Source organism: Glycine max, chromosome 6, assembly GCF_000004515.6.
Source record: "Glycine max cultivar Williams 82 chromosome 6, Glycine_max_v4.0, whole genome shotgun sequence".
NCBI classification, from domain to species: domain Eukaryota; kingdom Viridiplantae; phylum Streptophyta; class Magnoliopsida; order Fabales; family Fabaceae; genus Glycine; species Glycine max.
In genome coordinates this window covers 8,807,000-8,826,887 of record NC_038242.2, presented here as the reverse complement: position 1 = coordinate 8,826,887, position 19,888 = coordinate 8,807,000, and the positions used below count along the sequence as shown (strand labels likewise).

General features: G+C 31.2%; 1 protein-coding gene across 2 annotated transcripts; it reads left to right on the top strand.

Moving 5' to 3' along the window:
- The first annotated feature begins 3,342 nt into the window (after positions 1-3,342).
- Positions 3,343-9,211, top strand: OSBP (oxysterol-binding protein). Of its 2 annotated transcripts, none has more exons than XM_006580845.4 (10): positions 3,343-4,224; positions 4,317-4,673; positions 5,585-5,684; positions 5,868-6,313; positions 6,501-6,656; positions 7,209-7,376; positions 7,450-7,590; positions 7,856-8,086; positions 8,386-8,499; positions 8,843-9,175. In XM_006580845.4, exons 1-10 carry the CDS (start codon positions 3,757-3,759, stop codon positions 9,026-9,028), a joined length of 2,367 nt encoding a protein of 788 aa, XP_006580908.1. In that variant the 5' UTR covers positions 3,343-3,756; the 3' UTR covers positions 9,029-9,175. The 2 variants fall into 2 exon arrangements, with proteins under 2 accessions (XP_006580908.1, NP_001236590.1); NM_001249661.2 differs by having other exon boundaries at positions 3,344-4,224; positions 5,865-6,313; positions 8,843-9,211.
- Positions 9,212-19,888: the final 10,677 nt, after the last annotated feature.

Below are 19,888 nucleotides of genomic sequence, written 5' to 3'. Positions count from 1 at the left end.
CATCATGAAAGTTCTTGCTCCCACGAAAAGAAATTCGGCAATCATTTCAAGTCATCAAACAGGTGTGGCTACAAGCCTACAACATTAATTCAGTTGTCTAATTTCATTTTAAATATCTCCTGACAAAGTAATTGAAACAGCACCACAAATTAGCCTGCGAAGTTTCAATCAATTAAAGTTTATATATATTTAGTTTAACAATACAACACCATTAAACTTTATTTCTTATGTTCTTATTTGTGTGTGTACACTAAAGATATTCTTTAACTAATAATTAAAGACCACTTTTTTATAGAAATTTTACGATAATTATTTTTTTTTACTTCTTTTTCTTTTAATTATAGTTTTTTCTTATATATATATATAAATATCATATTTAATTTTTTTTATGATCTAAATTCTTTTTCTCATGTTCCAATTGAACTTGTCCTATCAGCACATGAATATATCATGTCAGACGAGATCAATCAATTTACGTTCATACACGTTGGAGAAGAAAAAAGGGTACACTATAAGCCTACCTATACCTATGATCAAGACGCTATTATCTTTCAGATCTTCGGGTTAAGATTGAGGATATCATAGTAACACAAAAGTAAAGAGAGAATTCAGCAAAAAAAATAAACAAAAGTAAAGAGAGTTTCTTTTTCTTCTTTTTTTTTATCCATAATAAATAGAGCTGTTGATTCAAAATGTTTATGATTGCCGAATGTGTTTAACATGGTCAACCTATGTACCGTACATCCACTTCTATTGAATCATGTGGGACTTGATAGATATATTCTCACTAAAAAAAATCAATTACACTTTTAATCTTTTAATTAATATTGTATGGGATTTTAATCTCTTAAATTTCAGGTAAATTGGGGTTTATTTCATTTTTAAAATTAAATAAATTCAATTTCAATTTCTTGTCCTTTTAATATTTAAAATTTTCAGCTGCCAAATGCGTTAAATAGGAGACCTTATAGGACCTCCTTTAGTGGAGACCTATAAAAAATATATTTAAAACTTTCAAAATCTTATATTTTCTATTCAAATAATTGGACATTTATGATAATTTTATGGTATAAAATAAAATTATAAATTCACGAGTAAAGGTTTAGTAAACATTGAATAATTTAATATGACGTTTGATCAGGAATGAAAGAGGAGAAAAAAAATCTCATTTTAGAAGATATTTAATATATTTTATTGTCTTTTATTGATAAATATGTGTTGTTAGTTTATTATTTTTTGTTAATAAAAAATATTAACTGGCTATCTTTTTCTCTTCTTTTCTTTTAACTACCGTGTCAAAATATATTTTGTTGCTTTATGAAGATCTTGAATAAAAAAATGAGAATTTATTTTTAAAATAGAAAGAAAGTAATAGTAAAAAAATAGTTATAATATGTAAATGATGAATTTTATTAAAAAAATTATAGAAGTAAAATCATACATTAGCTAAAAAATGATCATATTTATATTTTTCTCTTAGCTAGATTTCTCTTGTTGTTTTACTTTTTCTTTTCCATTATAACCAAAATATACTTTCTTCATTTCTATTTATAAGAACTAAATTAATAGTGATATTTTATTTTACGAAACTCAATCCATAATATTTAATGTATTAATTATTTTGACAAAAATATTCCTAATTAAAACAAGTGAAAGGTTGTATTGACAACCATTTAAAAAAGAGAAATATTAATTACTAAATAATTTTGAAACAAAATATAAATTTAGGATATATTTATTGCTATCAAATTAATTGTTTCTTTATTCTAATGATTTAGGTAACTAAGTATTATAAATAAAAACAAAGAAAGTATATCTTTTGTAAAAAATTGTTGACACAATTAGTTTTACACTTGAGTCTCTTATCTATTCTTTGGGATATGATTTTCATTTTGAATATAATGTTGCAATTAGAGGTACTATTTAATCTAAAGAAAAACCAACTTGACAAGATAAATAAGTTAGATGATAAATAAAAACTCTATATAGCTTTTAATTATACAAAAAATAGTATTTCGTTCGTTTTATTATAATTATTGTATAAAATAAAAAAAATTATCCAAAATAATTCCTCCATTCCTAGATATAAGAATATTTTTTTTAATTTTATTTGTCTCTTTTTATAGTATTCTTTTCAAGTTGTCTTTTGTATTAATTATTTTTTTACCCAAATATTATATATTCCTTTACAATAAATGCTATATATTTAAAGATAAATATATTATCCCTCTTATAAAAATTAGATAAGAAAATCAACACACATTCATTATTTAGGTGTGAAAGTAATTAAATGAAAAAAAGATTATGAGGCCTAATAAATTTAAGGATAATTTTGATAAAATAATGTAAATTGTTAATAAATTTAATATTATTAATTATATTAATCAACTTTTTAAAGGAAGTAAATTAATTAAAAGAATCTTATATTTAGAGACAGAAGAATTAATTGTTATTTTTTAATGTAATATTAATTATTTTTTTAACTTTATGTCTCTTATAATATTTTTAATTTTTTAATTTATAAATGAATTAACGATGATATAAAAGATTTATTTAATAAAATAATAATATTATTATTTATATTTTTTCTGCGTAAAATAATAATTATTTGAGGGCGAGGGAGTATAAAATATTTGTATAGCTTCTCTTTGTCTCTCTAATATAAATGTCATTAAATGGAAGTGGGGCGGTAAAACTATTGAGCTTATAAAATAAAATAAAAAAGATTTTGTTGTTGAATATTGAGCCAGTGGACATTGACAAGACGTTGTTCACGGCGCGGTACTTGCCCATATGTGCTACTGTAAAGCTATGTGTGATACTGTACGGTTCCTCATACCCCCAGTAAGTACTTCTCTCTCAGTAATCCATTCCATTCTCTATGTTCGTCCTATCTATCTCAATTCTTAATTACATTTTTCTTTCTTTCAACTAAACAAATATTTTTTTTCTTTAATAAACACACATCATCAAACCATCAAAATTAGATTTTGTCATCATCGTTTCAATTTTTGTTTTTTCCTTGTATTTTTACGCGCAAAAGTTATATCAATAGCCGTAGCCAACTAAAAAAAGAGAATAAATAGCCGCGTGCTAATATTTGTATTTGGTAGTTGAGGGAGATTTTTTCTTCCTTTTCAATTTTTCTGTAATCTAAATCTGAATTTAATTCCCTCCAAAACGTGGAAGCCATACTGGATTTTGCCATTCAGCAGCTTCCACATGGCGTGATGCCATTGCTCCACGCGTCAGTCGTTGATGGAGCCGGCGGCATCTTATCCCCTGTATCCTAGACGCAGACAATCATTACCTCCTTTCATATTTAAAAACTTTAGCCGAGGCATCTAATTCCAACTCCAGCGGTTTTTTCCACTTTCATTTGCGTCTTTCTTTCTTTCTCTGCCACCTCATCTCACCGGAAACACAACACACTCACATCCATTACTCCATCTCCCTCCTAACTAACAAACATAATAACTTCTCCAATATTCCAATAATCCTTTCCCCTTCATTTCACACTTGACATACTATTTCTTTTATTCATTTATTGTTTTTTTTTCACTTTCTAATCCCAACATAAACATAACCGTTTTTGTTTTTATCTCACGCCACGCCCTGGTTCCAGTAGTGATCGCCACACCGCGCTTAGTATGAAGCTTCACCTAATCCGCGCCACCGTCATCCGCCGCCACGTTGACCACGTTGAAGAACCGCTTTCGCCGCAGTGATGTAAATATATTCTTTCTCTTCTTCTTCATGCATCCTTTCTGCTGCGTGTCCGCCATTTCCGACCAGGCCTCGCCTGTAAAACCCTCGTTCGCGGACTTCGCCATGCCGCCTCTCCCCGCCGCCGCCGCCGCCACCACCGTGAGATCCGATTCGGCTCCGCGTCACAGCCACAAGCACAGCCACAGCCACAGCGGGAGCCAGCGGGAGCAGCCGGTGGTGGACGTGAAGATCAACGACCTCGTCGGGAACGGAATCTCCGGAATACTGTACAAGTGGGTGAATTACGGGAAAGGATGGCGACCGCGATGGTTCGTGCTCCAAGACGGCGTTCTCTCCTACTACAAGATTCACGGACCTGATAAGATCGTCGTGAATCCAGAAACCGAGAAAGGCTCCATGGTCATCGGCGAAGAATCCATGCGCAGGATCACTCGCAACCGCAATTCCTATCCCTCTCAACACATACGCAAGCCGTTTGGGGAAATCCATCTCAAGGCACGACCTAGCTCTACTCCTGGCAACTTAATTTCAATTATTAGGTATTTTCATTCGGCGTGATTTGTTTGTGCTGTTCTGTGATTGTTTAGGTTTCGACGATTCGCGAGAGCAAATCGGACGAGAAGCGGTTTTCGGTGTTCACGGGGACGAAGAGGCTCCACCTTCGGGCGGAGACGCGGGAGGATCGGGTGGCGTGGATGGAGGCGTTGCAGGCGGTGAAGGACATGTTCCCGCGGATGTCGAACAGCGAGTTGATGGCTCCGGTGGACAATGTAACTGTTTCGACGGAGAAGCTGAGAGTTCGGCTCATGGAAGAGGGAGTGAGCGAGGCGGCGATTCAGGACAGTGAGCAAATCATGAGGACTGAGTTTGCGGCGCTGCAAAGCCAGCTTGTGCTGCTTAAGCAGAAGCATTCAGCCCTCATTGACACCTTGCGTCAATTAGAGGTACGTCTACTCAAAACTCAAAACTAGAAAACTTCGTTTAAGAGCAAGTGTAATTGTAAGTTGAATCGCAATCACTTCAGAATGGGAACTATACTTACTAATATAAGATGCTTCATGGTAGTATAGTTTGGTACTATATTGTCTCCAAAATACAAATATTTAACCTGTGAAGTAGGTTATGGTTTGCTGGTAGTTTATACGAAAGTCGCTTCCTAGCTCTCTCTCTTTTTTTTTTTCTCTTTGTTCTTGTGACTTTTACCGACCTTGTCAATACCAGAATACTGGCATAAATTATAGCTTAAACTTATCACGTATCTTTCAATTGAAAGCTCCTTGAATAAATATGTAGTATGTCTCTTCTCTTGTGTTCATTTATCTTGCCAAAAGTTTTCTACCAGTGAAAAGGGGGGCAGGCAATTGACTGTTGCTAAATGCTGTTCCAAATTTTGAGTGTTCTGAACTGACTAGGTACATGTGAATAGATTAAGGTTTATATGTTGCCCTCCTTTGTGTCCTGCAAGTTGCCTTCGTGAATGAAAAAGCAGTTTCTTTAACCTTGGAAGACAATATTGTGCAGACCCGGAATGATGTTGCCTCATGGGTGAAGGAGCTGGGTAGGTTCTTCATAGGATGACTATTTTTATTAACATATTTTCGAATTAAATCTATTAAATCCTGCATTATAAGGGTTTGCGGTCATTAATTTAAATCCATTGAATTATTCAATGTTTCTTTGTCATTGTTTCCACATTGTTTAACAAAATGATTTCATTTGCTATTTTTTACATGGATAGTTTATTGTTTATTTTATTTTAATGTTGTTTTCTTTTACTTTTTTAACATATTGACCAAGGATAAATCTTTTTTATTTTCATGTGTATTAAAAAACATTTATCTATGTTATATTGTAGACAGAAAAGGTTGATCTGGAGGATACAGTAGTTGATGAGAGCCAAAGACAGTGGAATGGTGAAGAGGCTTCCTCAAGATTAGCACAAGAAAAATTTAGTGGTAAGACTTGAAACATTTCTGCATCAGCAGCAAGGATTATTTAGTTGTGTCATTGTTTTGGTGAAGCATTTTCTTGAAACTTGAATTATTTAGGTTCCACTATTTCTATCTCTGATATCCCAATTATAACCTAACAGTGCCTTTTATACATTTTATTTTGTTTTCCTGTTTTTAATTCAGAAGGAACTGCAAGTGAATCTGAAGATGACAATGAGAGAAATGATGCTGCAGAGGAAGAAACAGATGATGATGACAATGCCTTTTTTGATACTCGTGATATTCTGTCATCCAGTTCTTTTAAAAGTAATGGGTCTGATTACCGAGTATCATCCTTCTCTTCAGATGATGAAGGATTCTATGCATTTGAATCAGAGGATGACATAGATCCTTCGATTAGATATGTTGGAACCAATTACCCTCATGTTAAGCGGCGTAAGAAATTGCCAGACCCTGTAGAAAAAGAGAAAGGTGTCAGTCTTTGGTCAATGATTAAGGATAATATAGGGAAGGATCTAACAAAAGTTTGCCTTCCTGTTTATTTTAATGAGCCTCTTTCCTCCCTGCAAAAATGTTTTGAAGAAATGGAGTATTCATATCTTCTGGACCAAGCATATGAATGGGGGAAAAGGGTAAGTCTGGATTTGGCTGACAGGTCTCTATTTCTGCAATATTAAGCAAATCTGAGTGCTTAAATAGAATTGTTTCATTTGAAATAAGAAAATCTGTATCTTGACTTTGATTTTCTTGCTGTTAGCTATTTCAATGCAGTATTGGGTGCATTCTTCTCATTTTTAACTAATTGGAGATGTCATGCAGGGTAATAGCCTCATGAGGATTCTCTACGTTGCGGCTTTTGCTATATCTGGCTATGCTTCAACTGAAGGAAGAGTTTGCAAACCATTTAATCCATTACTTGGGGAAACATATGAAGCTCACTATCCCGATAAAGGCCTTCGTTTTTTCTCAGAGAAGGTATAATCTAACTTGACACAGTGAAGTGATTAAAATATTACATATTTTCAACTCTACCAAAGTATATTTTCCTTTCTGATTGCACTCCAATTTACATATTTGTGAAATGGGTCAGGCAATTGGTATCTTTAGAAAATCTACAACTGTGTGGACATTTTTTTTGGTCTTAAATCAGAGTTTTTTGAATGATTCATTTGATGGAAATTATATGTACTAACCACATTTGAATTCCTTAAAACCACTTGCTTTTGATTCAACAAAACAATTTGCAGATTTGTCTTGTATTTCCTTCCCTAGAGGTTTCTTGGGTTTTAATTGATCATTCATTCACCAGTAAAGAAACAGTTTTCCCCAATACAGAGGATCATAATTTCAGAAACTACACCATTTATTTTTGGAATAAGAGGTGTAATGTGAGTGCATTAGTTCTGGAGAAACCTATGAACACAAAACAAGACAATTTGGATTTTGGTGTGAACAAAAAGGATATGATTTGGCTTTTTTATTTTATGTCGCCTATTAGAAATTATTAATGTTTTTGCTTCCCCTCAGGTCAGTCATCACCCAATGATTGTCGCATGTCACTGTGAGGGTACAGGTTGGAAATTTTGGGGTGATAGCAACCTAAAGAGCAAATTCTGGGGGCGATCAATTCAACTGGACCCTGTTGGTACTTTGACTTTGGAATTTGATGACGGGGAGGTTTTCCAGTGGAGCAAGGTAATTATTATCTGCTTCAACTGCTACAATATCCTGCTTTGGTTCTAATTTCTAAATGGACTTGTTCTTTCAGGTTACTACATCAATATACAATCTCATATTGGGAAAGCTATATTGTGATCACTATGGTACAATGCGTATACAGGGAAACCAAGAGTACTCGTGTAAACTGAAATTCAAGGAACAATCTATAATTGATAGAAATCCTCACCAGGTGCTTTATATCTGTTGCATGGATTCTATTTTTTCACATTTAATATATTGTTATTTCCTTTAGCTCTGGTATTAAATTGTCCTTCTTCTTTGGTTTGTATAAGACTTAATTGTCTTACTGTATAGACTCAATATGCATACTTTTGCACTCAATAGTGCCACCTTTGCTAGTAAATGGTCTTTTAATTTACCATCTTACTATATTATGATATATGAACTTTTGTTGCAGACGTTTGTCTCTTAATGTTGTTTGCCTGCATTTCTAGGTTCATGGTATCATTCAAGATAGTAATGGAAAAACTGTATCAACTTTGTTTGGAAAATGGGATGAAAGCATGCATTATGTTAATGGAGACTACACTGGGAAAGGGAAAGGTCATGAATCTTTGTCAGATGCCCGTTTGCTCTGGAAGCGAAGCAGGGCTCCCAAGTTTCCCACTAGATATAACTTCACCCGCTTTGCCATCACATTAAATGAACTTACCCCTGGATTGAAGGTGTGTTTTGTTAACCAACACTCTCTTTTGTTGATTGTAATATTCACTGCATGCTTCTTGTGCTTGATTGTTAACCAATATTCACTGCATGCAATTTGTGCTTGATTGTGCATGCTTTAACTGGAGTTCACTTGCAATAACAAGGGGACACTAATTTTTTCTCGACAAAGATGAAATATATCCAAAAGAAGGAACAAAATAGTCCTATCATCTTACTGTGCACATTGGGGTGTGTGTTTGCTGTGTTTCTGCCATTTTGTTAGACATTGATTGTTGATTTAATTTGTGATTTTAAATAGGAGAAGTTGCCACCTACAGATTCGAGGTTAAGACCCGACCAAAGGTATTTGGAAAATGGAGAGTATGACATGGCCAATGCAGAAAAGTTACGGTTAGAGCAGCGGCAGCGCCAGGTGCCTGTTACATTTTATGTTCTGTAATTTTTGGTTTTATGGTTTCACTTGGCGCTTGGCACTTAAAAGTTTTTTGGTGCTTCGAAACACCTTTTATCTATGAAAGGGTTAAGAGTAGATTGTGTTCAGCTGAGTAGGCTCTATTTTCGAATTCTCTTGATTGATTAGTTATACCGTCGAGCAAATATTAAATTAGTTAAGTAAAATGTTCATAAGGTGCCTTTGTGGATAGGAAATTGGAGTAACCGATATGTTACAGGATTTTATGTCATATATACTCATCCTTATTTTAGTAGTTTCCGATTGTGATGATTGATCTAACATTTGTTTGAATGTGGTTCAGGCTCGGAAGATGCAGGAGAGTGGTTGGAAACCACGGTGGTTTGCAAAGGATAAAGCTAGCGGGTCATACCGCTATCTAGGAGGGTATTGGGAGGCCAGACAGCGAGGAAACTGGGACTCCTGCCCTGACATCTTTGGCCAAATTCCTTCGGTTCACATTTCTGACGAAGGTCAAATTACATTTTAGTTCTTCTAAAATTTTTTCCTCCCAATTTTTTTTACTGATGGGTGTTTCTAATGACTGCGATCTCGCTGTTATGATACACCCATGAAATTCATGTACCCAATCAGATGAAAATATGAGCGAGTAATAATGTAATTCTTTTTCTTTTCATTGCAAGTCTATTTATAGAATCCTTATTACTTGCGAGACACGTAATCTTTACTGTTGTTATCATATTATCATAGAGGCAGGAATGCACTAAGTAATCAATATTTTGACAGCACGTACGAAGCAAAAGCAAGTTCCCCGAGTCCCTATTGCACACCACAAATGACCTAAGCATTACATGGATCTATCTTTTTCGACAAGCATTTAATAATGACTTAATGCTTGGCATAATCGCGTAAGCAGGTGTCTGAGGAACCGAAAATATGATTTTTCTTATGTGGCCTATCTCCATTCCTGGCTTCCATCCTTGATGTGCCAAAGCAACCATAACTCCATTTTCAAATCCCACATTTTTGTCATTCATCCGAATTCCTATAAACTTTTTGAACTCTTTGGGCGTCTGATTCATCTTCAGAAGTTGTATGATGTTTTATCCTAAAAACATATGTACGACGCTTAAGCCATCACCTCGGTTCCTGCCTAATGTTTCTCAATGAATAGATACGGTGAGATGATACACCTGGGAAATAATAAAAATAATTAATGTTGCTCCATAGACCATGGAACACAAATTTTAGAAACACATTAATAATGTTTAACGATTTAAAATTAATTTTATCAGAATGAATACTATCAAATTTTAAAATGAAAATGATCCCTGAAATTCTTAAATTGTGAGCAAAACTCCTCTTTTCTTTTGTTTTTGATAGAAGTGAGTAACTGCATTTAAAGAACAAGCAATAATGCACGATACCTAATTTTTTGAAAGGATATGAAGATGAATGGAAACAGTGCCACACTTTACAGATGGGACCTGTTGTCCGGTGACACCATCAACTTAGACAAATTTTATGGACAGCTTTTATTGGACAGTTTTTAATCTGATAAGTTAGATTGCGACCTGTGCTGAAATTGTTCATTACAAATTTATAATGCTGATGGTCTATGTAGTTGTCAGAGTTTATGTCCCAGTCAATTTAGAATTTACACTGACAAGACTAAATCCCACTGCTTACAAAATCGTATATCATTCAAACTAAAAAAAGAGGACTTCAAAAAAGTTCATAAGATAAAATCATCAAATAAAAATTATTTACTTTAATCAATATTTTCCTTAGATTTCTTTTCAGTGAATCCCTATTTTAATCTTCCAAGGATATAAATTTTATTATATTTTTTTTCTAGACCACATGTATTTTTCATTGGAAGTAAATATGTTCGAGTGAAATAGAACCATTAGGAGTGACAATATTTAATCTAAATATTTAATGTAATTATACTTAAAACTTGAACTTAAAACCTCTTAATTAAGCTGAAACAACCCACTTCAGGAGATTGGTAGTCTCTCCAAAGTATTTAATGTTGATTTAGTTCTTAAATTGAAAAAAATGGCATTAATTTATTTTTTAAAACTATTAATTAATTCAGCTCCTCAATAATTAAAAGAACATTAGTTTAGTCTTTCAATAATGTGAAATTAATCTCACTTCAATCTCTCAAGTATAAATGTTTGTATTAATTTAATCTTCCAGAAGAATTAGCAACTATTCTTTCATAACTACATTATAAATGACTTAAAGTTTGGTTTCCTGTTTCCTTTTCAGATGGATTTTGCCGGATTTAAATACGCGAGTACGATTGGGCTCGAAGACAATGTCGGTAAAAAGTTCAGCATGGAGACGTACCAATTTACGCCTTTCTGTCTTCCTATTATGACGTATTACCTTACTTTGGTTTTTATTCCAAGTTCATATGAAATGTTGATTATTGGTTATAATGTATAAATATGAATGGTACAGAGGATAAGATATTATTTTCCTTTGAAGGTGAACTTGTTCCTCAGATCAACATCAATATTCTAAACAAGAATTACTATCACACTACTGTAAAGTAAATAAATAGTGACATAAAAGATATAAAGAGAGACAAACATAATTGATTAATATCAGAGATGTTTATTACATAAGTTAGCAAAAAGGTGTTTATACTTCAAGAGTTATGACTTATGTGACCAAAAGTCCAAAACTAAATATAATCCTAATAAGAAAAAACTTTCCTGATAGTTAAATCCAATTAAATCATAATAAAGTAATATGTCACATATATTCACCTTTGAATAGATTCACATGTACGCTTATTTTTAAGGTTGTAATACAAATGGTACGATTGAGAAGTTCAAATTTAATACAGTTAATTAGTCCTGGAAGCCTTACTGATATTATCATATTACCGGTCTCTAAGACAAGGGCCTTGTACTGATATATTTCGGGTGCATGGATGAGTGGGTGTGAGGCTGGTCCCAAATCATATATCATCCCAGAAATTGTAGGAAATCAATTCTCAATATATAAAATGTAATTATATAACACTAGTTTTCTTTATTTATTTTTTCCTTCAGATCAACAGCCATCTTATTTCACACTTCTCGCTTTTCATAATATCTCTTTGTTATGTAAAGACATTGTGCAAGTATAATTTCTCATAATAATTTGATATACCTAAATTTTGGTACAATGCGGTAGTACAATATCTTATGAACTCACATTGATGTTATTTTTTCGTTTGTGACATAAGTATAACAGCAATAAATTGGGTTTATAATTACGTACGAAGCACGAGTATAACAATGGGGGCATGAATATATATGTGCATGTAGGCCCAATTACAGGACCATATGTGTACTGGTTAATGAGAATACGGCACCCCAAATTCCTTCCCGACGAAAGAAAATGGACAAAAATTTAATATTTTCCATCTACATTCCTATTTATATTTTACTATTAATTTTTTTGCGGGTGGTTTGATTCTTAGCATTTGATTGGTACAGATTACTCCATAATATTTTAACATACAGATTTTCTTAACATCTGCTTTTTATTTTATTTTCCCAATTAAGATAAATGTTGATTATATAAATGGAACAGAGGATAAAATAAGATATTCTTTTGCAAGAAGTTGAATATGTTCCTCTGAGATCGATATTAACATTAACTTAAAGTTTAACCACAAATTTTGACTGCTAGTCTTAGTAATGAAGTTGCATTAAATATTTAGAGAAGGGTTTTTATTATTCATGACAATTTAATTTATACTTGAACCAGATTAGTCATATGTTAATGTTTCATATAGTTGCTAGAATCTTAAACAAAACAAAAAAACCATAAACACTAAATAAATACTAATTGATAAGATGGAAAATTTCCTATAAATATCAATAAGACTCCCATTAAATTAAAGTCAACTAATATCCTATAAACATTAAATATATGTGTGTGAGGATGGTTCTGGTGGCCGGTGGGAACTAAAATTTAAACAATGCAGTAAGTCCTAGGAACCTTTACTGATAGCATCAGAATGCTGATCGTTAAGACATGGGCCCTTTGTTGATCTATTTCGCGTGCATGGGTGAATGGGTCTCAACTTGGCCCCAAATCATAAATGCTCCAAGCAATTATAATAATTTTGATGTACCTAAATTTTGGCAGAATGTGGTAAGCATAACACTTCATGGGCTCACATTATCGATGTTATTTTTGGGAAATGTTATGAGAATAACAGGTACAACTTTTTTTTGTCCAAAGTTGGAGCTTGATTTTTTTTTCAGTCATTAACTTGCGTTTTCGGCCATAAGTCCTTAAATTGAACTTGTAATTACGTACAAAACACGAGTGTAACAACGGGGCCATGAATATGTGCAAGTAGGCCCAATTACACGACCATATTTATATATTGGTTACTGGTTTGATGAGTCTTCGCCACCCGAAGCTTGTGCTTTTTATTCTTAACATTTGATTAGGACAATGTACTCCAAAATGTATTTTAACATCCAATTTTTCTTTTGGGTTCTCTAAAATTGGGAAGATGTTGTTGACTTGTTGGGTAAAGAAGGTTTGGTCCCTGCATGTTATTTTTTTTCGGTTCCTTCTTTGACATGATTATTGAAATCCATCAAATTACCCGAAAAAAATTGGTATTATTTTAGTTGCCCGATTCATTCACAATATTGCAAGGATACATTGCTTCAATAATTGAACCTTTGAGGAATAAATCACACATAAACTAGAATGTCTTATTTTCTTTGTTACTTAAACAACAAAACTTACGAAAGGAGTGAAAAAAATAGTAAAAGAAGAACACTGTAACGAAACGAACAGTATGTGAATTTAATTGTACTAGTCTACGGTCAACACACACACAATAAATGTTTCTTCACACAGAACACGATGTTGAATGTGGAGCAATTTCTCCAAGTTTACGCGTCAGACAAGGAACTGTAGGAAGCTGGTGAATTTTGTTGCGCTAGCGTTTGTCCTGTGTTTCTTCTTGTTTTTGAGTTGACACCCTTTTTGGTAGGGAACACGGGTCTTGTCCGTTTGTGAGAAAAGCTCTATGATAGGTGCTGTTGTTTTCAGTTCAGCCTCTTTAATAAGATTGAGATTGAGATTTTGACTTGTGCACCAATGCATGGAACGAACTTCACCTGTGAATATGAAAATTCAAAGCCTCCTTCACACATATCCCCTCCACCATTCGCGGAGTTCACGCCTTGAAATAACACGTCGGTGTTTCTACAAAGCAAGGCATTAGACACCACCAGCGTGAATCAATTTCTCTAATTTGTTACAACTTAATTAGTGATTTCAAAGTTAAATCTTGTAAAGTAGTGAATCCTCCCACCGATTCAGGGACAACTCACATATTGGTTTAAGCATTTACGTTACATATTTGATGTTTGGTATGTTGCTGGCCATTTAATTGACTCACATATCCACTTAAACATATAGGCCCCCTTAAGACCATCCGATCCAGAATAAGAAATCAACCATAATAAAATAGTTTAACTTCTAATATGTATTAGGTCTTAGACCTTTATTTCAGTGACATTCTATAAATGAAAATAATTCTCTTTTTTCCACCTAGATTCACACATATTTTAAGACCTAAACATGTAGTTATATTAAATATTGGGAGAGAATTTCATAACTTATAATAATTTTAATTACTTGCAGCGCATGAAAGATAGATATAGTTTTAAACCAAAAATAAGACCCAAAAACAGTTAAATGCTACAAATGCAGCCTTTTAGGCGTAGCTGTATTTCTATAAATAGGAATACTGTTAAACTATACGCAAGCAAATATAGACCACGGGGGATATTATTATTCATGCATGTGCGACGTTCTTCTAGTCCACACAAAACCTCCTATGACCAATGAGTCATGACCAAGTATCAAAAGATTCAAAACTATGGAGTAAATTTACGAAACACTTGAGGTAGATAATTAAATTTAATTAATTAATTAAAAGACAGCTGCAATTCATAAAGTTAACAAAAATTAACTAACCTAATTAACTTTTTGCGTCTGACTTGAGTTTGAATGTATACATATCGTCCATTCAGAAGACAAGTTGACAAAAACAAATGTTAAATTCTACATCTAAAATTTCAAGTGTGAAGTGTCTGTCAACCACATTACTTACCTCAAAAGGTTCAACTAATTATTAATTGTTTTTGAAATTAATTAACCCACGAAAATTCAAAGAAGCGGCGAGTAAGATGTGACATATTACTTTAGAATCTACACTTGACTGACTTGAGTCAGGCTTTTTAATGTTCATTTTCAGATACGCCACCATATACAAATCCTAATCGATTTTTTAATTAATATTAAAGAATTAATTTTGTTGTCTTAACTTTGAATATCAGGAAACTCACAAGTTCAGTCAAAGAAAAGAAAACTCATAATTTATTAGGAGTTTTCTTTTTGTTTACATATCTTCAGTCCCAGTATAAAGGATTCTTTAGATATATAAATCACAGTAATTTCAATTAAAATTCTAAATATAAGCTTCCGTGAAAGGTAAAACAAATTAATAGAAACCCAAATGCTATTACTAATATATATCAACAATTTCGTGCAGCTATGTTTTTTTTATAAGAGATTGTTGATGTCCTTTAACCCACTAAATTAAAGATTAATCTTAATTATAATGTGTAATTATTATTGATCTAAAATAATTTTATACACAATAAAAAATAAATATAAATTCTCTTATTAAATGGATTATTTTCATTTATGTGAAGGTAATAAAATTTTAAATCACTACAACAATCCTTTAGGTTATATACTTAGTTTGAATTACTATCATATCATATTCAGAATTGTTTCTCAAGACGATTAAAAACATTTTTACTGGAAATTATATATTATAAAACAAGGTAAACAATTGACTCAAAGTCTTAAACAATGATGTTAAAGAATTCATTAGTGAATTAATGGAAAAGTTATCTAACGATATTTTATCTTCAAAATTTCGAAGCAACTATGTTTTCAGTAAAACGAATTTGAAACTTTTTGTTAAATTAGAATAATCATCGGCCAACCAATAATGATTTTTTTTAAATTTTAAAAATAAAATCGATAATATCATTCGAGGGGTGTAAGCTCAATGATAACGAAAGAATTATTATCAAATGTTTTTTCTTTTACTGAATAACCAGATGTTTATGAGCGTAAAAGATTGTATTTTACATGATTGAGTATACAGAACACGTGCATTGAAGCTTAGGCGTATCCGAGTGTAAACGCACTGTGACATAGGATTAACTGAACATGGATTTACATCAAATTGCCATCATTGTTTTTACTTTTTATACATATCATTATTTACTTTCTGTGTTTCGTTAAAATCAAATTGATTGACATGTGAAGGTGATGGGGCTAAAAGTGAAGTGAAGTGCGGTGATGGACAGGTGATTAAACTTGTTCATCAGAAGCAGAACTATTTTGCAGCCTAATTTCTCTTGAGTTTTGAACTTCACTGATCTCTTCAGAGTTCATAGTTAGAAGCATGCGCCAGCATGTTGTGCTGTGATTGCTTTTTTGACCATATAGATCATGCCATGTCTTTACGGCATCAGGGAGGATCCAATCCCAAATGTCTTTTGCATCAGCGTCTTTTCATATTAATTATTTTTATGACAAGATTTTAGAAGGAAAACTGAAAAAGGCACAGCATAATAAATGTAAGGTAAAATTATAAATTTAATTTCTTATTTGTATTAAAATTATAAATTTGGTGTTGGTAATTTAATTTATCAATTTAATTTTTCAGTTTTTTTAATTTTATTATTTAAGTTTTCAACTTCAAAATTAGACGTTGACGGCCGTCGTATGTCACATTATTATTGAATATTGATCATCACATATTCTATTGAAGATTGACATTAATTACGTGTACGAAATTAACGTTTAATAAAAATATGACATGTGACCGTCAAGGTAAATAATTAATTGTTAACGTTTAATTTTAAAATTGAGGACTAAAATAATATAATTATAAAAAATTAAAAGATTAAATTTATGAATTAAATTATAGAAGAACTAAAATCAAATTCTAAAAAGAGACCAAATTTATAATTTTAGCTAAATGTAAGATAAATATATTATTAAAGTTTCGTTAATTTTACTTAGTAATAGTATATATCATGTAATCATCTATACTAGTAGTTGAATTGCGTCTAGCAGTATTATTTCCTACTATTTAGTTATTACGTCAAGCAGTAATGGTATAAATTTTTACACAAACATACAACAAAAAAATTAATATATAAATATACATACTCCTCTATTATTCATACAAATGTACATTTTTATTATTTATAGTATAAATTCGGACTAAAAAAACCTGAATTTATATTATAATTTTAAAAAATTTTGCAAAATCAAGTTGAAGATTCAGGTTCTATTTTTTAAAAAAATTATTTTTTAAAAGATAATAAAATAAATTAATTCAAAATAATAAAATTAGAACATATAAATAAAAAAAATTATTTTTATGTAGTATTTTAACATCTGTATTTGTGCATAATAATAATAAAAAAATGTTTTCTTTTTCTTTTATGCCTTTTTATTAAAATGTATAATATAAAAAATTATAATTTAATATAAATTAATATTTATATTTGTTTAAGATATCACACAATTTTTGGATTGTCATAATGATACTTAAATAACTTGTAAAATTAATGCAATTGAACTTTTATTTAAGTAGTTAAAATCAAATTTTTGTTATCCTACTATTATAAAGATGTTTTGGATTTTCTTATGCTTCAATTTTTTGTTTCATGAAATTCTTTGATATGAAAATAATTCGATTAAATTATGATATAATTTTTTAATAAAGGTAATTAAATAAATTTTAAACTTAAGACAATTGAATATATTATGAATACTACTTAGAATTAATTTCTTTATTTATATTCTCTAATTTTATTATTTTAATCTTTTTTATATTATTTTATCGTCTTTTAAAACAGTCTAAATTTAGATCTCTCAATCTAAATATATATTATGAATAATAAAAATATATGTGTGCGTAAATAATAGAAAAATGTGTATGTTTATATATATATATATATATATATATATATATATATATATATATATATATATATATATATTATTTTTTTATGTTTGCCTGAAAATTTCGTAATCAGTATGCTCTATGCGCCGTCTCCCTGCTAGGATCGGTCTATAGAGGCAAGTAGGCGCAGTTTTTTACTGCATAATTCCTGAATCTTTATGCTACCTTGTATAAGTAGAGAAAATATGTCACTTTCACGTAAGCAATTTGAGTGCATCATGAATCAATCTGAATCAATGTTTTGTATTGTTGCAAAGATGTATGTTTTTTTAATAATTATTATGTATTATTAAGAGTAGATTTATTTTAAAATATATTATAAAATATATCCTAAGGTCAGTGTTATATTTTTTAATTACGTGATTTAACTGTACATAACCCTGAAGACCAAAAAAACTTAAGAGATTAATTTGACACACTAGTAAAATTAAACTTTTATATTATAAAAAGCTTACACATTATTGTAAATATAATTTTAAAGATAATTATTATAAAATTCAATAATTTTATCCAATATGACAAATGAGAAATTATTATTGGATGGGCATGAATTCTTTAAATACTGTCAATATATTTTGATTAAATTCTTAAGACTAATGTTTGAAAAGATTTTGGCACCCCCAAAAACGTGGTGGACGTTTCAAGCAACAGAGATGACTCTAACAAGCAAAATCTGCGAGCACCTGACATTACCACTAAGCTAATCTTTGATAGAGGGAGAAGAAATAGAGGGAGAGAAAATAGGTAATTGAGAAAAAAGAAAATAAAATAAAATAGAGGTTGTTTGATTGATGAGAAATAAGACAAAATAGAGAAACAATATTTAAAATAGAATTATTTGAAAAGTAAAAATAAATAAATAAAAAATGACATGTTATTTTTTCTCAACCAATAAAAGGCCAAAAAATATTCTTTTACGGTTTATTTTCGCTTGCTTCTTCTATGAGTGAGGAAAGATTTTTGTGTGGGTCTTGCATGATTTTTAAAATTTTCTACAACATTTCATGCGCACCAAACCAATGATGAGTGCGGAAGTTCGTACACTTCTTCTCCTATCTCTTCATTTCTTCTATATATCTTTGCTTCCAAAGAGAGGCTAAGTGTAAGAGCCTAAGAGGTGATAAAGACTTAGATGTGTATATGAAGGCATGATATTTTTTTTTAATTTAATTAAAGAAAAATAAAAAAAATTCTCCTTCTTCTTACTTTCCTTCTTCCCATCCATTAGAAGCTAAAGATGCATGGTTTCATATCTATAAAATCTTGTAACCGTACGTTGGGATTGGAATCGCCAAGCTTTAGCAGTGACAGAGAATATTCACCTCGCTTCCCTCTTGCTGCAACACTTATCAACGCAAGTTAATATATTAATTGTATTAAACTTCACAGTTTCATTTCATGTATATAAATAAACTCGTGAGAGTGACTTTCCAGAGAGTTCTGAGTTGTCAAACCAGATATGGTCCTGCTTATTATTTGTTACGGAGGGATATAATAATATTGGCTGTCATGCATACATGCACAGGGATTATCAATATTGAAACTTGAAGCCAATCTTAATAATTTGTTATTCCCCCCTTGGTTCAAACATCAAATTGCATGTGTATATAGGTAAGAGAAACCAAACTAGTTTGAAATGCAAACAAACAAAATTTAATTAACAATATTCACTCTACTATCAAAATAATTTCAGAATCTAAGGTACAGTTCTACGACAAGATATAACTTATAAATACACATGACTCGCAAGTACCAAGTACAAACTATTGGAATCTCTGAAGAGTCGGTAATGTATATTAACCTGATAACCTCAGGCTCAAACAGATTTTGAAAATACAAATTAGAACTTTATTCTCTATGAAACGAAATTTTGTGTTCTACGTTAGATTATATATGGTCAGTATCAAATACAAATTCCAGAATTTTTATGTTATCTTGTATATAGTTAACACTTAACAGTATTAGATAATGGTTGATCCTTGTGTTCTACATTAGAACTTTGATCTCTATGAAACCAAACTTCATGGCTTTGATTTTGACCAAAACTAGACTAATTAGTTCAGGATTTTCTTTTATCATAGATTGTCATTGACCATTTGCAGTGAATTGAACTAGTATAATCTCATGAGATCTGTTCGAAAATTGGTTTGAACTTAAATATGAAACCATCAACTTTGTGTCATTGTTTTCAATTTCTTCCATCTGTTATCAATCATTTTCAAACATTTCCTTGGGAATTTTGTTCTTCAACATTCCTGTTACAACAAACTCAAAAATCAAACTAACTAA

Coding starts and splice junctions, on each gene's coding strand:
- OSBP (NM_001249661.2), top strand. CDS start 3,757: ATGCATCCTTTCTGCTGCGTGTCCGCCATTTCCGACCAGGCCTCGCCT. Junction 6,314..6,500: donor CATATGAATGGGGGAAAAGG/GTAAGTCTGGAT, acceptor GATGTCATGCAG/GGTAATAGCCTCATGAGGAT. Junction 8,500..8,842: donor TAGAGCAGCGGCAGCGCCAG/GTGCCTGTTACA, acceptor AATGTGGTTCAG/GCTCGGAAGATGCAGGAGAG.